We start from the raw sequence: 20700 nt of genomic DNA on the forward strand, positions 1-20700 counted from the left end.
CCCTTTTCTTGTGGCAACAGGTCACAAATCTTGCTGCTGTGATGGCACACTGTGGAATTTCACCTAGTAGATATGGGAGTTTATCAAAATTGGATTTGTTTTCGAATTCTTTGTGGATCTGTGTAATCTGAGGGAAATATGTCTCTCTAATATGGTCATAAATTGGGCAGGAGGTTAGGAAGTGCAGCTCAGTTTCCACCTCATTTTGTGGGCAGTGAGCACATAGCCTGTCTTCTCTTGAGAGCCATGTCTGCCTACGGCGGCCTTTCTCAATAGCAAGGCTATGCTCACTGAGTCTGTACATAGTCAAAGCTTTCCTTAAGTTTGGGTCAGTCACAGTGGTCAGGTATTCTGCCGCTGTGTACTCTCTGTTTAGGGCCAAATAGCATTCTAGTTTGCTCTGCTTTTTTGTTAATTCTTTCCAATGTGTCAAGTAATTATCTTTTTGTTTTCTCATGATTTGGTTGGGTCTAATTGTGCTGTTGTCCTGGGGCTCTGTGGGGTGTGTTTGTGCTTTGTGTTTGTGAACAGAGCCCCAGGACCAGCTTGCTTAGGGGACTCTTCTCCAGGTCTTCTTCTTCTCTCTCTGTCTCTCTCTCTCTCTCTCTCTCTCTCTGTCTCTGTCTCTGTCTCTGTCTCTCTCTCTGTCTCTCTCTCTGTCTCTCTCTCTGTCTCTCTCTCTGTCTCTCTCTCTGTCTCTGTCTCTCTCTCTGTCTCTCTCTCTGTCTCTGTCTCTGTCTCTCTCTCTGTCTCTGTCTCTGTTTCTGTCTCTCTCTCTCTCTCTCTCTCTCTCTCTCTCTCTCTCTCTCTCTCTCTCTCTCTCTCTCTCTCTCTCTCTCTCTGTCTCTCTGTCTCTCTGTCTCTCTCTCTCTCTCTCTCTCTCTCTGTCTCTCTGTCTCTGTCTCTGTCTCTCTCTGTGTCTCTCTGTCTCTGTCTCTGTCTCTCTCTCTGTCTCTGTCTCTCAAATTCAAATTCAAATTCAAGCTGCTTTATTGGCATGAAAAACATTGTGTCAATATTGCCAAAGCAACAATGTATACAATATACATTGTAATAAAATTATAAACAATGACAAATAATAATATAGAATGGCAGTAAATAATAATACAAAATTAAATATAAAAATAGTAACAATAAAATGGTAACAGTCAATAATCGAATGTAATGTAATAAAAAAATGAAACTATAACTAACTTATAACTAAATAACGGTCATCTTCATCATTACATCGGTACTACAACTACTATCATCATTACCACTACTACCACCACCACCATCACTAAACTGCTATCATTACCATTACCACCCATACCATTACTACTTGGAATGATAAACAACAATAATAATAGTAATAACAATAACAGTAATAACAATAATAGGAATAATAAGTAAGTTACTGCTTACTATGCAGATGTTATTATTCAGTGTCTCTCAGGCTATGGCAGGCAAATACATATTTGGCTGCAAGAGGAGCCATTGCTCCTTCGCCCATGAGTATTTTTAGTTTTTCCTTTGGGTTTAATAAGTTAAAATTTGGAATAAATGTAGACATTTCTGTGAATAATGAATCTCTTGGTGAGGAATATTTATCACAGTAAAGGAGAAAGTGCATCTCTGTTTCTACCTCCCCTGTCGTGCAGTGACCACATACACGCTCCTCTTTGGGTAGCCATGTCTTTTTATGTCTGCCGGTTTCTATTGCCAATCGGTGGTCACTCAGCCTGTACTTGGTAAGGATCTGTCTCTGCTTCGTATCTCTGACAGAGTAGAGATATTCAGCCAGTTCATATTCTCTGTTTAGGGTCAGATAGCAATTTAGTCGGCTTTGGGATTTTGTTTCGTTTTTCCAATGTTGTATATATGAGTCCTTTGATTGGTTCATGATTTTGTTTATTGGAATTCTTTCTTTTGAAGCAGTGCTGGTGTCAGCTTGGTTGGTGAGGTCCAACACCAGCTGACTGAGAGGGCTCGTTTCTGGGCTCAGCTCTTGGGTTTGAAGTGCTTTAAATTGCAGACTTGAATTTAGATGTAGCCAAAATTTTAATGATCTTTTCTGTATTTTCATTATTACTGGAAAGCGGCCCAATTCTGCCCTACATGCATTAGTTGGTGTATTTCTCTGGACTTGTAGGATTTCCCGACAGAATTCTGCATGTAGGGCTTCAATTGGATGTTTGTCCCACATTTTAAAGTCCAGTTTATTGAGTGGCCCCCAAACCTCACTTCCGTAAAGAGCTATTGGTAGGATTACACTGTCAAATATTTTGGTCCAAATTCTAATTGGGATGTTGATTTTGAATAATTTCATTTTTATTGCATACAATGCTCTGCGGGCTTTTTCTTTGAGTGCATTCACTGCCCTATTAAAGTTTCCCGATGCAGATATGGTCAGACCAAGGTAGGTGTAATTTTTTGTGTGTTCAATGATGGTGTTGTTCAGGGTGAATTTATATTTGTGTTTCTGACATCTGTTTTGTTTTTGGAAAATCATGATTTTAGTTTTTGGGAAATTTACTGCCAGGGCCCAATTATGGCAATATTGCTCTAGAATATTAATGTTCTGTTGAAGACCTTCTTTGGTTGGTGATAGAAGTACCAAGTCATCAGCATATAGCAGGTATTTCACCTCTGTGTCAAATAGTGTGAGTCCTGGGGCTGGAGAATGGTCCAACATGTCTGCTAATTCATTGATATAAATGTTGAAAAGATTTGGACTCAAACTACAGCCTTGTCTCACACCTCGACATTGTGAAAAGAATTCTGTTCTTTGGTTTTTGATTTTTATTGCACACTTGTTTTCTGTGTACATACATTTTATTAAGTCATACACCTTACCACCAAGCCCACTTTGGAGAATTTTGTAGAATAGCCCTTCGTGCCAAATAGAATCAAATGCTTTTTTAAAGTCAATAAAGCAAGCAAAGATTTTGCCCTCTTTTTTTTGGTGGACGTGTTTATTAATTAGTGTGTGTAAGGTGTATATATGGTCAGTAGTGCGATGGTTAGGGAGAAAGCCAATTTGACATTTAGTTATTACATTTTTTTCTTGAAGAAAGGTTTGAATTCTTGAATTCAAAATGCTACAGAAAACCTTTCCCAAGTTACTGTTTACACAAATTCCCCTGTAATTATTGGGGTCTGATTTGTCTCCACTTTTGTGGATAGGGGAGATGAGCCCCTGGTTCCAGACATCAGGGAAGCAGCCAGAAGTTAAAACCATGTTGAACAATTTAAGCACAGCATTTTGCAACTCAGGTGTGCTGTTTTTCAGCATTTCATTTCTGATGTTGTCTAGACCACAAGCCTTCTTTGATTTAATAGATTTGAGCTTTTCATTTAGTTCTTGTTGGGTTATTGGGTAATCTAATGGATTTTGGTTGTTTTTAATGACTGATTCAAGGATGTTCAATTTTTCTTTAATTTCTAATTGGTTCTGTTTTAAGTCTTTTTGTGGGATGTTTTTGTATAGATTATCAAAATAAGTTTTCCAAATTCCTACATCTTGTATGGCTAATTCTTGTGGCTTTGTTGTGCTTAAATTGTTCCACATGTCCCAGAACTGATTTTGGTCAATTGCGTTTTCAATTTCATCAAGTGTCTTGTTGGTATAATTCAGTTTCTTGCGTTTCAGTGTATGTTTATACTGTTTCAGAGTTTCAAAGTATTCATATCGTAGCTCTGGGTTGTTTTGCTGCTTATGTTTTTTGTTTGACATTTGTCTTAGGTGTTTTCTAATTGTTTTACATTCATTATCAAACCATTTGTCAGAAACATTTTGTTTTTTGTTTCTGATGTTGCATTTCTTTGGTTTTCTCAAATTTGCTTTCGATGCTGCTTTTTGGAATATGCAGTTGATGTTTAGAGTAGCCGAATTGACACCATCTTTATTGTTTTGGTATTGTGAGTTATTGAAAAACTGTATAGACTTCATCATTTCATTTGAGTTCAATGTTTCAATGAATCTCTCTGCACTGTTTGGAGCCCATCTGTACGATTGGTTTATGTTGTAGAGTTTATTGGGCAGTTTTTTTGAATGAATATTGCCGGTTAATTTCTTCAAAAACACGTTGATCTGACTGTGATCTGACAATGGTGTCTGTGGTCTGACAGTGAATGCACTAATGGAGGAGGGGTCAATGTCCGTGATGGCATAATCGACTACACTTATCCCAAGAGCTGAGCAGTAAGTAAACTGACCTAAAGAGTCCCCTCTGATTCTACCATTAAGCATGTACAGGCCTAAGGCTCGACAGAGATGCACTAACTCCTTCCCATTTTTGTTCAGTATTTGGTCAGGACTGTTTCTATTATTTATAATAGGGCTACTGTACAAGGAGGGGTGACCAAATATGTGGTGGTTACCTCCCGCATCAGTGTAGTCAGGCTCAGAACCTGTTCTTGCATTGAAATCTCCACAAAGAAGCACTTTACCTTCTGCCTGAAATGTAATGATTTCTGTATGGAGATTGTCAAAAAACTGATCATCATAATATGATGAATCTGAAGGAGGAGCATAAGCTGCACATATGTACACATCATTGTCACAATAGATTGTACCTTTGTTAAGTTTTAGCCAAATGTGACTGGTACCTTTTTTCATTTCATTCAGTGCCAAGTCCTGCTTATGCCAAATGATGATTCCACCTGAGTCTCGGCCCCGTTTAACATTTATATGTTTGATTGATGGTAGTAAACTTTCTCTATAGCCTGAGGGACACTGAGTATCTATGTCTCCACGACACCATGTTTCCAGTAGGATTATGATGTCCTGTCCCTTGATGTTTTTAATAAATTCTGGATTTGTTGTTTTATAACCAAAATGTGAAGAGTAAAGGCCCTGGATATTCCAAGAGCTGATAGTTAATGATCTCATTTATAATAAGTGATATTCACTGGTTTGAGTAAAGTACATTGAAAAAAATAATATATATATATAGATATACATACATATACATATACACACATACATACACACACATACATACACACACACACACACACACACACACACACACACACACACACACACACACACACACACACACACACACACACACACACACACACACACACACACACACACACACACACACACACACACCATTATATATTATTATTATACCGGTGCCAATAAAATTAAGAATAGTTGTAAACAAATTAATAAGAATGGAATAAGACTGCACAAAAAATAAGTACAATGCAATCTGCAACCCTGTGTGTGCGTGTGTGTGCGTGCCCGTCTAGCTCAGTAGTCTGCATATTAGTTGCAGTAGTTGGCGCACCTCTCCTATCTCTGACTGTTCTAGGTGTCTTTTGCCAGAGGTTACCTCAGCATATGTAGGCTGATGATCTGAATGATACATGGTGTGGACTGCATCATGTGGTGTACTTCTCTGAAGGACAGTGTTCTGTCCGACCCTGGAGTAGTGGTCAGAGCTGAGCTGTGTTGTGATGGGCCAGGTCCAATAGAGCTGTGTTGTGACGGGCCAGGTCCAGTAGAGCTGTGTTGTGACGGGCCAGGTCCAGTAGAGCTGTGTTGTGACGGGCCAGGTCCAGTAGAGCTGTGTTGTGATGGGCCTGGTCTAGTAGAGCTGTGTTGTGATGGGCCTGGTCTAGTAGAGCTGTGTTGTGATGGGCCTGGTCTAGTAGAGCTGTGTTGTGATGGGCCTGGTCTAGTAGAGCTGTGTTGTGATGGGCCTGGTCTAGTAGAGCTGTGTTGTGATGGGCCTGGTCCAGCAGGGCCGTGTTGTGATGGGCCTGGTCTAGTAGAGCTGTGTTGTGAAGGCCCTGGTCTAGTAGAGCTGTGTTGTGAAGGCCCTGGTCTAGTAGAGCTGTGTTGTGATGGGCCGGGTCTAGTCGTGCTGTCCTGAGGCGGGTCTGGTCTCGTAAATCTGTGTTGTGTTGGGCCTGGTCTAGTAGAGCTGTGCTGTAATAAGCCGTGTCTGGTTCTTTTCTCCTGGGGATGGTGGAGGTACTGTTGTTTCAGAAGGTGGGGCGGGGGACCTCTGTTGCTGGGGTGATGGGTGTGTGGGTCCCTGCCAAGTGTTGCATCTTTTAGGTCCTTGGCAAAGGTTCTGATACTGTCCTGATCAAGATGTACATTATCATATAAGTGTTGACATGTCAGAGTGGGGTGGTGAGCCGTTCTGACGTTGAGTAGTGAGGCACAGTCCACAGTGATCTGCTGATTTATTTTGTCGATCAACTTTCCTGGGAAGTCTTTTCTTGGTAGGAGGGTGGACACAACTATATTGGTTGTTGGGAACACAGCCTGTGCCCGTTCTGCCACTCTTCTCACTGCCCCAGATACATCTTCACCTTTGGCATGAAGGTCGTTTGTGCCAGTGTGGATGATGATGTTGTCGAGGGTGTCAATCCTGGTCTGACTGAGTAGCTGCATTGCACTGTCAGTTGTAGGACACCAGAACTTATACACCTGGTGTCTAGGGAATAATCTTTCCTGAACTAAGAACTTCCCATTTGAATCAATAAGGATTGCAGTTGTGGGTGACTGTCTGGCTGGAGCAGACTGGGAGGCTGGTATTCTGACCTGGGCTGGAGCAGACTGGGAGGCTGGTATTCTGACCTGGGCTGGAGCAGACTGGGAGGCTGGTATTCTGACCTGGGCTGGAGCAGACTGGGAGACTGGTATTCTGACCTGGGCTGGAGCACACTGTGTTGGAGCAGACTGAGAGGCTGGTTGGCTGACCTGGGCTGGAGCAGACTGAGAGGCTGGTAGGTTGACCTGGGCTGGAGCACACTGTGCTGGAGCAGACTGGGAGACTGGTATTCTGACCTGTGCTGGAGCAGACTGGGAGACTGGTATTCTGACCTGTGCTGGAGCAGACTGGGAGACTGGTATTCTGACCTGTGCTGGAGCAGACTGGGAGACTGGTATTCTGACCTGGGCTGGAGCAGACTGGGTGGCTGGTGCAGTGTCATCAGGCTGTGTGGTGGAGGCCAGGCTGGTCTCGGGTTCTGCTTGTGTTATGCCAAGCTGGTGGACATGTTCTCTAGATGCAGAGGACATAATGACTCGCTGCTGGTTGAGGAGGTCAATGTATCTCTCACTTTGTTCTAGCTCCTTTCTTGTTGTGCTCAGATGGTCTCTGAGGTCATCATTTGTCTGACTCAGTTTGTCCATTCTGCTTTCTAGTTTAGCAATAGATGCTCTGCTCTCCTCCTTGAACTGTTTCATATCTTCTTTAAGTTTCTGGACAGTGTCCTCCTCTTGAAGCATGTTCTCTCTGAGTTCTATGACCTCTGCTTCGACTAGAGAGAGGGTGTTGTGGAAACGTTGCATAGCAGGTGTTCTTGGTGTTGTAGGCCTGTCCTTGGCTCTGTCTGCTGCAGGTGAGGTAGGTAGAGGGACACTGAGGGCTTCTTGCTGGGTCACAGAGACCGTTGGGGCCTGTTTTTCACTGTCATCTCCCTCCTTGACTTTTTCCTCAGTTTCTGAGATGATTTCAGCTTCTGCTTTTAGGGTTGTAAACATATTCTCAAAAGCCTGGAGGCTTGAATCATTGCCTTGTATCAATACAGTTCCATTATTATATACGTTTACTGTTTGATATGTGTTGCTATGGTCAGCTTCTTCAAAAATGCTGATCTGACATCCTTGGCTGATGCCTCTCTTTTTTGAGAAAGGGAAATGGTTGCAAATAACCCTTTTCCATATGTGCCCTCGTTTGGTATTAAAAATTTAATTTGCTCTTGTTTTGCAACTGGTAAGATCTGCAAACAGGCATTCATGGTTCTGTCCCATCAACAAACCTTTGAAACTTTTCTTAGCTTTCTCTGTTTTGATGTCTGGTGGGTAAACAATTTCCATAGCAACGCTGGTGATGTTGGCTGATGTTGCAATAGAAGTGTTGTTTCTTGTTTTATTGTCTTTTGTGTCTTTAGAGGACTGCTTCACCTTGATGTCCCCTTTCCCTTTTCTTCTGTCCTTATTTTGTCCCACTTTGTCCCACTTTCTTCTCTTCTGCCAACTAGACACTCCTTGTTAGCTAGCTAGCTTGTTAGCTAGCTCCCCTCTCTCTCTCTCTCTGTGAGTCTGAAGGCATGTTCCTCCACGCTGGGATGGGTATTATTTCTGTGGCAACAGTTTCTAATAAGGAACAGTGAACCGATCAAAAGCGCCCTGCTCTCACCCCCCTGTGATTATTATTATATTATAGTCTGCTGACACAACATGGGTTTTGTTTCCTTTCTATCAAGTCAATTCCTATTTCAGTTGTGCTTAGTTGCAGAAAAGGCAACGATGGTAACTTTAGTGTGATGCAGCTGTCGCGATTAGCTTTGGTCTAGTCTCCCTGGACATCATGACTTTCTCTAAACTGTCATTCATCTCAGAGCCCAGAACCAAATCAAGTGGAGCTGGCAGACGGACATGAACATTCACGTTAAACACTCTGTCACCAGAGATTAAACTGACGTAAATATGTTAGAACTGCCAGAGGCAAGGAACTTTTTAGGGGAAAACCCCAGTGTTTTTATTTAACATGGCCTGTCTACAGGGATATTACATTGGAGCAAAATAACACATGCATATAATGTTAAAAGGAGGTTTAGAAAACGTGAAAAGGCGTCCTGGTGGGCAGAGTGAACACAGGTCATGCAGCCACTTCATATCTTTTATACAGCTTAGCAGCTTAGCCTAAAATGGGGCTACTTTACTATTAATTAGCTTGTTAGAAAGCGAGACAGAAATCGACTTTTGGAATGTGCTGGTTGGTGCTTGGTGCTCAGTGGCATGTGGTGCCTGGTGCTCAGTGGAATGTGGTGCCTGGTGCTCAGTGGAATGTGGTGCCTGGTGCTCAGTGGAATGTGGTGCCTGGTGCTCAGTGGAATGTGGTGCCTGGTGCTCAGTGGAATGTCGTTCCTGGTGCTCAGTGGAATGTCGTTCCTGGTGCTCAGTGGAATGTGGTGCCTGGTGCTCAGTGGAATGTGGTGCCTGGTGCTCAGTTGAATGTGGTGCTCAGTGGAATGTGGTGCTCAATGGAATGTGGTGCCTGGTGCTCAGTGGAATGTCGTGCCTGGTGCTCAGTGAAATTTGGTGCCTGGTGCTCAGTGGAATTTAGTGCCTGGTGCTCAGTGGAATGTGGTGCCTGGTGCTCAGTGGAATGTCGTGCCTGGTGCTCAGTGGAATGTGGTGCTTGGTGCTCAGTGGAATTTGGTGCTCAGTGGAATTTGGTGCTCAGTGGAATGTGGTGCCTGGTGCTCAGTGGAATCTGGTGCTCAGTGGAATGTGGTGCCTGGTGCTCAGTGGAATTTGGTGCCTGGTGCTCAGTGGAATGTGGTGCTTGGTGCTCAGTGGAATGTCGTGCTTGGTTCTCAGTGGAATGTCGTGCTTGGTTCTCAGTGGAATGTGGTGCTTGGTGCTCAGTGGAATGTGGTGCTTGGTGCTCAGTGGAATGTGGTGCTCAGTGGAATGTGGTGCTTGGTGCTCAGTGGAATGTGGTGCTTGGTGCTCAGTGGAATGTGGTGCCTGGTGCTCAGTGGAATGTGGTGCCTGGTGCTCAGTGGAATTTGGTGCTTGGTGCTCAGTGGAATGTGGTGCTTGGTGCTCAGTGGAATGTGGTGCTTGGTGCTCAGTGGAATTTGGTGCTTGGTGCTCAGTGGAATGTAGTGGTTGGTGCTCAGTGGAATTTGGTGCTTGGTGCTCAGTGGAATTTGGTGCTCAGTGGAATTTGGTGCTTGGTGCTCAGTGGAATTTGGTGCTCAGTGGAATTTGGTGCTCAGTGGAATGTGGTGCTTGGTGCTCAGTGGAATTTGGTGCTTGGTGCTCAGTGGAATGTAGTGGTTGGTGCTCAGTGGAATTTGGTGCTTGGTGCTCAGTGAAATGTGGTGCTTGGTGCTCAGTGGAATTTGGTGCTCAGTGGAATTTGGTGCTTGGTGCTCAGTGGAATGTTGTGCTTGGTGCTCAGTGGAATGTGGTGCCTGGTGCTCAGTGGAATGTGGTGCTTGGTGCTCAGTGGAATGTGGTGCTTGGTGCTCAGTGGAATGTGGTGCTTGGTGCTCAGTGGAATGTGGTGCTTGGTGCTCAGTAAAATGTGGTGCTTGGTGCTCAGTGGAATTTGGTGCCTGGTGCTCAGTGGAATGTGGTGCTTGGTGCTCAGTGGAATGTGGTGCTTGGTGCTCAGTGGAATGTGGTGCCTGGTGCTCAGTGAAATGTGGTGCTTGGTGCTCAGTGGAATTTGGTGCTCAGTGGAATGTGGTGCTTGGTGCTCAGTGGAATGTGGTGCCTGGTGCTCAGTGGAATGTGGTGCCTGGTGCTCAGTGGAATGTGGTGCTTGGTGCTCAGTGGAATGTGGTGCTTGGAGCTCAGTGGAATGTCGTGCCTGGTGCTCAGTGGAATGTGGTGCTTGGAGCTCAGTGGAATGTCGTGCCTGGTGCTCAGTGGAATGTCGTGCCTTGTGCTCAGTGGAATGTGGTGCTCAGTGGAATGTGGTGCCTGGTGCTCAGTGGAATGTGCTGCCTGGTGCTCAGTGGAATGTGGTGCTTGGTGCTCAGTGGAATGTCGTGCCTGGTGCTCAGTGGAATGTCGTGCCTGGTGCTCAGTGAAATTTGGTGCCTGGTGCTCAGTGGAATGTCGTGCCTGGTGCTCAGTGGAATGTGGTGCCTGGTGCTCAGTGGAATGTGGTGCTCAGTGGAATGTGGTGCCTGGTGCTCAGTGGAATCTGGTGCTCAGTGGAATTTGGTGCCTGGTGCTCAGTGGAATCTGGTGCTCAGTGGAATTTGGTGCTTGGTGCTCAGTGGAATTTGGTGCCTGGTGCTCAGTGGAATGTCGTGCCTGGTGCTCAGTGGAATGTGGTGCCTGGTGCTCAGTGGAATGTGGTGCTCAGTGGAATGTGGTGCCTGGTGCTCAGTGGAATCTGGTGCTCAGTGGAATTTGGTGCTTGGTGCTCAGTGGAATTTGGTGCCTGGTGCTCAGTGGAATGTGGTGCTCAGTGGAATGTGGTGCTTGGTGCTCAGTGGAATGTGGTGCTTGGTGCTCAGTGGAATGTGGTGCTTGGTGCTCAGTGGAATGTGGTGCTTGGTGCTCAGTGGAATTTGGTGCTTGGTGCTCAGTGGAATGTGGTACTTGGTGCTCAGTGGAATTTGGTGCTTGGTGCTCAGTGGAATGTGGTGCTTGGTGCTCAGTGGAATTTGGTGCTTGGTGCTCAGTGGAATGTAGTGGTTGGTGCTCAGTGGAATTTGGTGCTTGGTGCTCAGTGGAATTTGGTGCTCAGTGGAATTTGGTGCTTGGTGCTCAGTGGAATGTGGTGCTTGGTGCTCAGTGGAATGTGGTGCTTGGTGCTCAGTGGAATTTGGTGCTTGGTGCTCAGTGGAATTTGGTGCTTGGTGCTCAGTGGAATGTCGTGCTTGGTGCTCAGTGGAATGTGGTGCTTGGTGCTCAGTGGAATTTGGTGCTTGGTGCTCAGTGGAATGTGGTGCTTGGTGCTCAGTGGAATGTGGTGCTTGGTGCTCAGTGGAATTTGGTGCTCAGTGGAATTTGGTGCTTCGTGCTCAGTGGAATGTGGTGCTTGGTGCTCAGTGGAATGTGGTGCTTGGTGCTCAGTGGAATGTCGTGCTTGGTCCTCAGTGGAATGTGGTGCCTGGTGCTCAGTGGAATGTCGTGCTTGGTGCTCAGTGGAATTTGGTGCTTGGTGCTCAGTGGAATGTGGTGCTTGGTGCTCAGTGGAATGTGGTGCTTGGTGCTCAGTGGAATGTGGTGCTTGGTGCTCAGTGGAATTTGGTGCCTGGTGCTCAGTGGAATGTGGTGCTTGGTGCTCAGTGGAATGTGGTGCTTGGTGCTCAGTGGAATGTGGTGCTTGGTGCTCATTGGAATGTGGTGCTTGGTGCTCAGTGGAATGTGGTGCCTGGTGCTCAGTGGAATGTGGTGCCTGGTGCTCAGTGGAATGTGGTGCTTGGTGCTCAGTGGAATGTGGTGCTTGGTGCTCAGTGGAATGTGGTGCCTGGTGCTCAGTGGAATGTGGTGCTTGGTGCTCAGTGGAATGTGGTGCCTGGTGCTCAGTGGAATGTGGTGCCTGGTGCTCAGTGGAATGTGGTGCCTGGTGCTCAGTGGAATGTGGTGCCTGGTGCTCAGTGGAATGTGGTGCCTGGTGCTCAGTGGAATGTGGTGCTTGGTCTCTCTCGTTTTCTTTCTCTCCTCTCTCTCTCCCTCTCTCGCCCTCTTTCTCGCTCTCTCGCCCTCTTTCTCTCTCTCTCTCCTCTTTCTCTCTCTCTCCTCTTTCTCTCTCTTTCTCTCTCTTTGTCTCTCTCGCTCACATTTTGCTGCTGGGTAATCAGTTATAAACCGTCTGCAGTATGCTGTGTTTGTGTTTATTTCCTAGCTGTGCTCTCCCCTTTGTCATGTAAATGTTATGTTCTATTAAGCAGATTGATGCTGAGCCATAAAACAAGGGATCCTGTAATGGAGACTGTGGTGAAAGGTGACAGAGTTGGAGCGGTGTTTGTCAGACCATGAGACATCCAGAAAATCGGTCTTCTCACAAAATCGTCTGAGCGGTTTGAGACTTTCACGAACACGATGGTGTTCTCTGTTTTGCTCTACGACCCCCACAAGCATCTTGGAACTCGTCTGAAGTCGGTACTGCCGATCTGCCAACTTCTGTATGTAGCTTGCGAACAGTTTGGGCTACACACTAATATGATCCCTCTGACCTTTCGGTTGTTATGCTCTAGGACGCCCACAGGCCTCACAAGACTTGTCTGAAGGTCCCCCGGTACCATTCGGAAAAATGCATGGAAGTATATGGAAACTAACAAATGTTTCCTGATCTTTCGTGTAACTCTCAGCTATAGGATAGACACTTCAGAACAAACCGCCTTTAGCATATTTTTGGGGGCGCTATCTGATGTGAATCTGTTTTTCAATGCGTTTGTATGGGCTAATAGCAGTAAGGCCACATTTTAAAATGTTTAATCAAATATATATATATTTTCATTCTCCAAGGGGTCTTAATAATGCCTCTATCTGTTTCAGCTGTAAATATGCATACAGAGAGATAAAGGTGTGTGTGTTTGGTTTTACCATATTTGTGGGGACCAGAAGTTTTCACAAGGAACATTTTGACAACTGGGGACATTTCGACTGTCCCTACAAGGGTAGTAAAACAAACGTGTATGTATGTGCTTGGTGTGTACGAAACAATAAAAGCTTACTAGCTAGATAGTAAATGTAATTGATTGAATTGTGTATTCTATTTTCTCCCAGTGCGATAGTGTAGCTACTGCAGGGGTCTATTTGTGTGAACATGCTCAAAGCCAGCGAACCTAGCCCTCTTTAACATCAGTGTGTTGTTTCTATTGTTTTTGTTGTATTTAATTAGATTTCCAGGCAGGAGTCAGGCTGAGAATCCCATTAGAACAGGGTGAATATACAGTATTTGCACACATTGCCTGTGATGGTAGACTGGCTGGGGAGCACATGTTGTGGGAATGTTTTGTTTAATACATAGAATTTTCCTTTCAAATGTGAAAAGACGGGATGCAGCAATGTGTTATACAAGATGTGTACTGCTTATTTGAATGGGATAACACAGTAACAGTGGCAGTTGATTTGTTGAAATTGTTCTCGTATATGTTGTTACTGTCAATGGTTATTTTAACATGTTGTAGCTTTGTTACATTCCTCTCCTGTATTAGTCTAGGCACTCCAATTGGCCCGCTATCTAAATTGATTCAGGAGTTTATGAATAGCAAAAATGCTTGGCAGAAAATAGCAGGTGTGATTTGCGAAGCGATGGTTAACTGGGCTGTCGAAAGTCTTAAGTGGCCCCTGGGCAAAAGACCCAGAGAGAGAGGGAGAGACAAGAAGAGAGAGAGAGAGAGAGAGAGAGAGAGATGGACAGAAAGGGAGGGACAGGAAGAGAGAGAGAGAGAGGGACAGGAAGAGCGAGAGAGAGAGGGACAGAAAGGGAGAGACAGGAAGAGAGAGAGAGAGAGGGACAGGAAGAGAGAGAGAGAGAGGGACAGAAAGGGAGAGACAGGAAGAGAGAGAGAGGGAGGGACAGGAAGAGAGAGAGAGAGAGGGACAGAAAGGGAGAGACAGGAAGAGAGAGAGGGACAGAAAGGGAGAGACAGAGAGGGCAAGGTCAAGGGGGGCGAGACCCAGAGAAAGCAAGAGAGGAGATGGGTAGTACCAACTGGCTGTTGGTAGGTGGAACATTTAGGAAGCAGCTTTAATATTACGGGGGCTTCAACTTCAAAAGCTGTTGATTTGTGTGTGTGGGTATCTGGGGGAGGAGGGAAACTAAATGAGTAGCAGAGAGAGGGAGAGATGGGTAATATGGGTAATATATCTCCTCTGTCTCATTAGGCGCGCAATGAGTCTCAAACATGAGCCGTTTCAACACTTGAAACAGACCACACCCAACTCTGCCAGGGCTTGTTCTCACAGCACAGCAGCACGTATAGTGAACTCTAAAACCGTCTCAAAACAACCACTCCTCATTAATGTACTGCTTATGAATGTGTTATGTATAGGTTATGAATGGATTATGAAGTCCTTAAGTAGGTGCCCTTCAAATAAAGAGTTACCTTAATTACTTATAGTTTTATGAAACTCACAAATCTCAAATCTTCAGACGTTAATTCCTCTGTTAGTTTACGTCATTTTTCTTATGTCACTACTGGAATCCGTAGCTGCATTCTGTTGTATGAAATGGACTCAGTTGAGACGGAGAGAAACCATATAAAGCCTGCTATCCTGAGGCAACAGATAGACCTGTGTGATGAGGCAGTGTGGTCGTGCTCCTCACATTCCAGCACTAAAGCTCTCTCTGCTCCAGGATACTGTGTGATGAGGCAGTGTGGTCGTGCTCCTCACATTCCAGCACTAAAGCTCTCTCTGCTCCAGGATACTGTGTGATGAGGCAGTGTGGTCGTGCTCCTCACATTCCAGCACTAAAGCTCTCTCTGCTCCAGGATACTGTGTGATGAGGCAGTGTGGTCGTGCTCCTCACATTCCAGCACTAAAGCTCTCTCTGCTCCAGGATACTGTGTGATGAGGCAGTGTGGTCGTGCTCCTCACATTCCAGCACTAAAGCTCTCTCTGCTCCAGGATACTGTGTGATGAGGCAGTGTGGTCGTGCTCCTCACATTCCAGCACTAAAGCTCTCTCTGCTCCAGGATACTGTGTGATGAGGCAGTGTGGTCGTGCTCCTCACATTCCAGCACTAAAGCTCTCTCTGCTCCAGGATACTGTGTGATGAGGCAGTGTGGTCGTGCTCCTCACATTCCAGCACTAAAGCTCTCTCTGCTCCAGGATACTGTGTGATGAGGCAGTGTGGTCGTGCTCCTCACATTCCAACACTAAAGCTCTCTCTGCTCCAGGATACTGTGTGATGAGGCAGTGTGGTCGTGCTCCTCACATTCCAGCACTAAAGCTCTCTCTGCTCCAGGATACTGTGTGATGAGGCAGTGTGGTCGTGCTCCTCACATTCCAGCACTAAAGCTCTCTCTGCTCCAGGATACTGTGTGATGAGGCAGTGTGGTCGTGCTCCTCACATTCCAGCACTAAAGCTCTCTGCTCCAGGATACTGTGTGATGAGGCAGTGTGGTCGTGCTCCTCACATTCCAGCACTAAAGCGCTTTCTGCTCCAGGATACTGTGTGATGAGGCAATGTGGTCGTGCTCCTCACATTCCAGCACTAAAGCTCTCTCTGCTCCAGGATACTGTGTGATGAGGCAGTGACACCAGCAGACCTGGGTTCAAATACTTCAGCTGGACTTGATTAAGCTTGCCTGCCTCAATGAACCAATAGAACAGTTGCAAAAGTGCAAACCCCGCCAGGCAGGCTAAAGCAAACACTCAAAAGTATTAAAACAAATATTCCAAGTAGTATTTGAACCCTGGTTTGCCTACTACTACTAAAATGTTTGATTTCCAAACGGCGCCAACAGGCGTACTCTACTGGTCAAACCTTCATCTAGAGACGACTACTCAAGGTTTGTCGAAACAGTGTTTGATTTAATTTCACCAGGGAACTGAGAGAGTCATGGTGGATCGGCCTACATCAGCGTTGATAGTGGGTCCTCTGGCTGTGTGTCTGTATGTTGATGCTGTCTGTTTGATTAATGGATGAATGGATTGGCTGCTCGGGTGTCCATAACAGGCTGCTGGGAGTCAGATACAGTACACCCTTAGCAGGCAATGATAGATACAGCATTACATCCATAGCAGGCCAGGGTGCCAGATTCACCCACTGTGATCCATCACTGTATGAACGTGGGGATAAGGAGGTGAATCGACTGTGAAAATGTATTTTGTGTGTGAGGGCTGTTAGACTCTGTCAGAATGCAGGCAACTGTTAGTGCTTGTTTGCCCCCCCCTGCTCATGCACTGTGCCTCCTCTCTCAGCACGACCCAGCAATAACATATATTGTGTGTGTGTGTGTGTGTGTGTGTGTGTGTGTGTGTGTGTGTGTGTGTGTGTGTGTGTGTGTGTGTGTGTGTGTGTGTGTGTGTGTGTGTGTGTGTGCGGATCAATGGATATATGGATCCATCCTCTCTGACTACTAAACACAACCGGCTAACAGTTTACACACCGATTCATCAGTGCTTTGTAAATCAATACGATAGTAGTAGCTTTCCTTCCTTGCTTTTCAACTAAGGTGTACAAATAGACGAGCAAACTGAAAGAGACAAGTGTTCAGTCTTTCTTTCTGCCTCTTCTTCCTGAATTGAAATGGCATTGACCCCAATCCTGGCCTCATCGTACCCAGCCAGCTTGTTACAGTACTGAAGCTTTGATGGTGTGAATGAAAAGCAATAAAAGCTTATTAGAGTGAGTTATTTCCAGACATGTTTGATATTAAAGAGACAGTGCAGATTCCATTTCATGTAGTTATTCCCTCCGCGTGAGTGTCCATGCAGTGTTCCAGGGGAAACGTTTCAGGGACCGTCACACGAAGGGAATAACTTCAAGGGAGAAAAAGTACTCAAATATTTATTTACAAAGCGCTGATGAATCAGTGTGGAAACTGTTAGACGGTGCTGTGTAGGACTGTAGCAGAGCAATGAGAGGATCCATATATATATATATATATATATATACATATATATATATATATACACACACACACACAAGCCTCCCTCTGTACCTAGCATTTCGCTGCACTTGCAATAACATCTGTAAATCTGAACTTTGATTTGACACACACACACACACACACTGTATAAATGGTGGTATGGTTTGTTCTAATACATCATTCAGTATCCTACTCTGTTTCACACCCATGTTTTATGCTCCATTGCCCAGGCGAGCCGGGCAACATCTGCAGTGCCTGTTTTGTTCTGTTCGCTCCAACAGGGTCCTCTTTGGCAATGACAAGGAAGGAGCGGAATGTTCGCTAATGAGACTGGTACTCAGGCTAGCAACACTCCACCACGTTTCATATTCACCCTGGGGTTCTGAAGTGTTGAACCTTTCGGCTGTCTCTTTAATCTGGAATGGATGAATGGCCAGGAGCCTCGAGGTACGGAGGGAGGCTAGGGCGTGTCCCAACTTTTGACCAGGGTCCCATATTGAGGAAGTGCAATGTGAAGGGAATAGGGTGCCGCTTGGAAACAACTGAGATGGTTGCAGCTCAGTTATCCTCAGCTCTTTCAGGCATATTTCACATGTCATTGGCTCTATGAGGAGGATACCTGAGAGGCAGACCCGGGGTTGTGAGAGGCTCAGTTGATCATTTATATTATAGAGATACCCTTCTTCCTGCTTCTCCTTCTTCCTGCTTCGGACTAAAGTTTTAATTTCCCAAGGTGCACGCCGGTGGTTTACTTTACTCTCCGTAAACCCACCAAGTCCTGGGCTCAGAATATGGAGATGCGAGAGTGTGTGTGTGTGTGTTGCTCGGGGCTTAGGCTCTGCCAGGTCCTCTTGTGTGATAGTTGAATGCGTTTAGAGATTGGACTGTCAAAATGGAGATGGAAGACTGTAGTGTGTTTGGTAACATAGCTGTTTCCCACCTGTTTCATTGTAATCTCCATCCTCAGAATCCCTCCTCCACTGCCAAATGACACTGTGCTACTCTGTCTCCCCTGACAAGCTAGTGCATGATCTGCTGAATCGGGACCATCTTGTATCTCATTATAGGGTCTTTCAAGGTACTTTCTAATAGCACAATCCTGTGCAATGGTAATGAGAACCACAGGAGGTATTGAGAAGGACTGGCTAGAGACTAAAATGGTTCATGTAAGGAATAGAAAGAGATTTAAAAACCAGAAGAGTGCATACAATACAATTAATGACGGAGCGCATCAGTGTGTCCCCTATATTCATTTAGCAGCGGTGGTCCGCTGTATTCATTTAGCAGCGGTGGTCCGCTGTATTCATTTAGCAGCGGTGGTCCTCTGTATTCATTTAGCAGCGGTGGTCCTCTGTATTCATTTAGCAGCGGTGGTCCTCTGTATTCATTTAGCAGCGGTGGTCCTCTGTATTCATTTAGCAGCGGTGGTCCCCTGTATTCATTTAGCAGCGGTGGTCCTCTGTATTCATTTAGCAGCGGTGGTCCGCTGTATTCATTTAGCAGCGGTGGTCCGCTGTATTCATTTAGCAGCGGTGGTCCTCTGTATTCATTTAGCAGCGGTGGTCCTCTGTATTCATTTAGCAGCGGTGGTCCGCTGTATTCATTTATCAGCGGTGGTCCTCTGTATTCATTTAGCAGTGGTGGTCCTCTGTATTCATTTATCAGCGGTGGTCCTCTGTATTCATTTAGCAGCGGTGGTCCTCTGTATTCATTTAGCAGCGGTGGTCCGCTGTATTCATTTAGCAGCGGTGGTCCGCTGTATTCATTTAGCAGCGGTGGTCCGCTGTATTGATTTAGCAGCGGTGGTCCGCTGTATTCATTTAGCAGCGGTGGTCCGCTGTATTCATTTAGCAGCGGTGGTCCGCTGTATTCATTTAGCAGCGGTGGTCCTCTGTATTCATTTAGCAGCGGTGGTCCTCTGTATTCATTTAGCAGCGGTGGTCCGCTGTATTCATTTAGCAGCGGTGGTCCTCTGCTGCTCAATTGTTGCTACTGCTGCAAACAATATGATGTCATTTAAAAAAATATGTTTTGAAAATATTACTTTAGACTTAACACATTTTTAACGTTCAATATTATTTCCACTTTCCTGAATTCTATTTACATATTACTCAAGTACCCACAGAATTATAATGATATATTTGTAAAGTATTTTCTGACTTTAATGAACAGAAAGAGGATGACAGTGGGGAAAGATTATGTCAAAGGGCAGTAGGCTGTATTCCAACCTACTATATGCTGACACCGTAGATATGTGCTGGAGGCTGTGGCTTAGAGCGCTAGAGAAACCTCGGCCGCCCACGTACTTGAACTCATATTTGTCTGTGTGTTGCATGTACATTTGTTGCTCAGACATGTAATGCATCAGTTTCTCTGATGTATTGTTCTATGTCCTCAGAGTTCCGGTGGGTCCAGGGAGATGTGTGTGAGGTCCAGCTGATGGTCTACAACCCCATGCCCTTTGAACTCCGCGTGGAGCACATGGTGAGGGAAGCATTACTTCTGGATACTACAACAACACCACAACTTAATAAAAGTCCCTGAAAAGAAGTTGTCAGGGCCCCTCGGGGTAAAATAAACTACCCTCATCACATCAGGGGCAAGCCATTGAACAGTGATAATGTCTTGCAGTTATCTTTGATGACCTCGTTAAAGTCGAGCTAAAAGCCCTGTTCGGACACTTTAATGCAGTCATGATGGTACAGGACAGGGCCAGAACAAACTGGGCCATCCTTCTCCGCTGACACTAAGTGTACTGGAACAATGTAGGAAGGAGTGAACCCATGTGGCGTTATTACGGTTTATAGTTCTCATGCTATTTATCCACACTGCCGCTAATAAGGTAATGAGAGGAAATGGCCATTCGCTTCTCTCCTTTTTCTTATTCTCTCTTGCGCTCCCCCCCCAACCCCCCCGGGTGCTTGCACTCAGTCACACACACTTCTATTGTCTTTCTTGATATCTCTGTGTGGTTCAAGCTCTCTCTCTCAGGATCACTCATGCATTTGATTGTTGAATCAAACCGCTTTGCTACTGGATGATGGAAGTGTTTGTTTACAGATGCACTGATGTGGCACAGACTGCATTGAGACGCACAGCAATCATCTGCCTCTGTCTGTCTACACGCACACACACACAACAGCCGTACTGTACCGTCACGAGACGCTGCTCGCTGTGTGCCTGAAACTGATGCAGCCCTTAATTGGACACTAGAGCGCGAAGGGCATATGTGTGTGTGTGTTTAATGTCTGACTGTGCACAATGACAGGAGCCCCAGGGCCTGTCATGTCCAAGGTGTTGCTGTATGTACCTGGATGGACCTGGGTAATTAGCAACCTCTGGCATGTCGGAGCAGAATGAAGTGTCTGTGTGTGTGTGTGTGTGTGTGTGTGTGTGTGTCTATGTGTGTTTAAAACACGTGTTTTGAAGCGCCAGGAGAGTGGAAGGTCAAACCGCGATGAGGGATTATTTTCTTTGCTGTCGAGGGGGTCCTAAAACTGTCACTTAGTCAGCGAAGAGACACACACACACACACACACACACACACATGCCGCCCTAGTCAATTTGCCGGCATAGGTGGCAGCCTAATCCTGCCTAATGAGCGTGCTGGCCTTGCTCCCACCTCATAAACAATCTCACATTGGATAGGCATGTAAGTGG

At 45.6% G+C, this 20700-nt stretch overlaps 1 protein-coding gene across 1 annotated transcript in view; it reads left to right on the top strand.

Annotated features, from left to right (window-relative positions):
* The window catches only part of LOC120041872 (trafficking protein particle complex subunit 9-like), a gene marked incomplete at both ends in the record, with an annotated part of 124542 nt that overhangs the window by 5590 nt on the left and 98252 nt on the right, over window positions 1-20700 (top strand). Inside the window, one exon of the mRNA XM_038986739.1 lies at window positions 19439-19524. Within this exon, the coding sequence (XP_038842667.1) occupies window positions 19439-19524 (86 nt within the window). The remainder of the gene's footprint in view (window positions 1-19438; window positions 19525-20700) is intronic.

The sequence above is a fragment of the Salvelinus namaycush genome, unplaced genomic scaffold (assembly GCF_016432855.1).
Source record: "Salvelinus namaycush isolate Seneca unplaced genomic scaffold, SaNama_1.0 Scaffold567, whole genome shotgun sequence".
Lineage (NCBI taxonomy): Eukaryota > Metazoa > Chordata > Actinopteri > Salmoniformes > Salmonidae > Salvelinus > Salvelinus namaycush.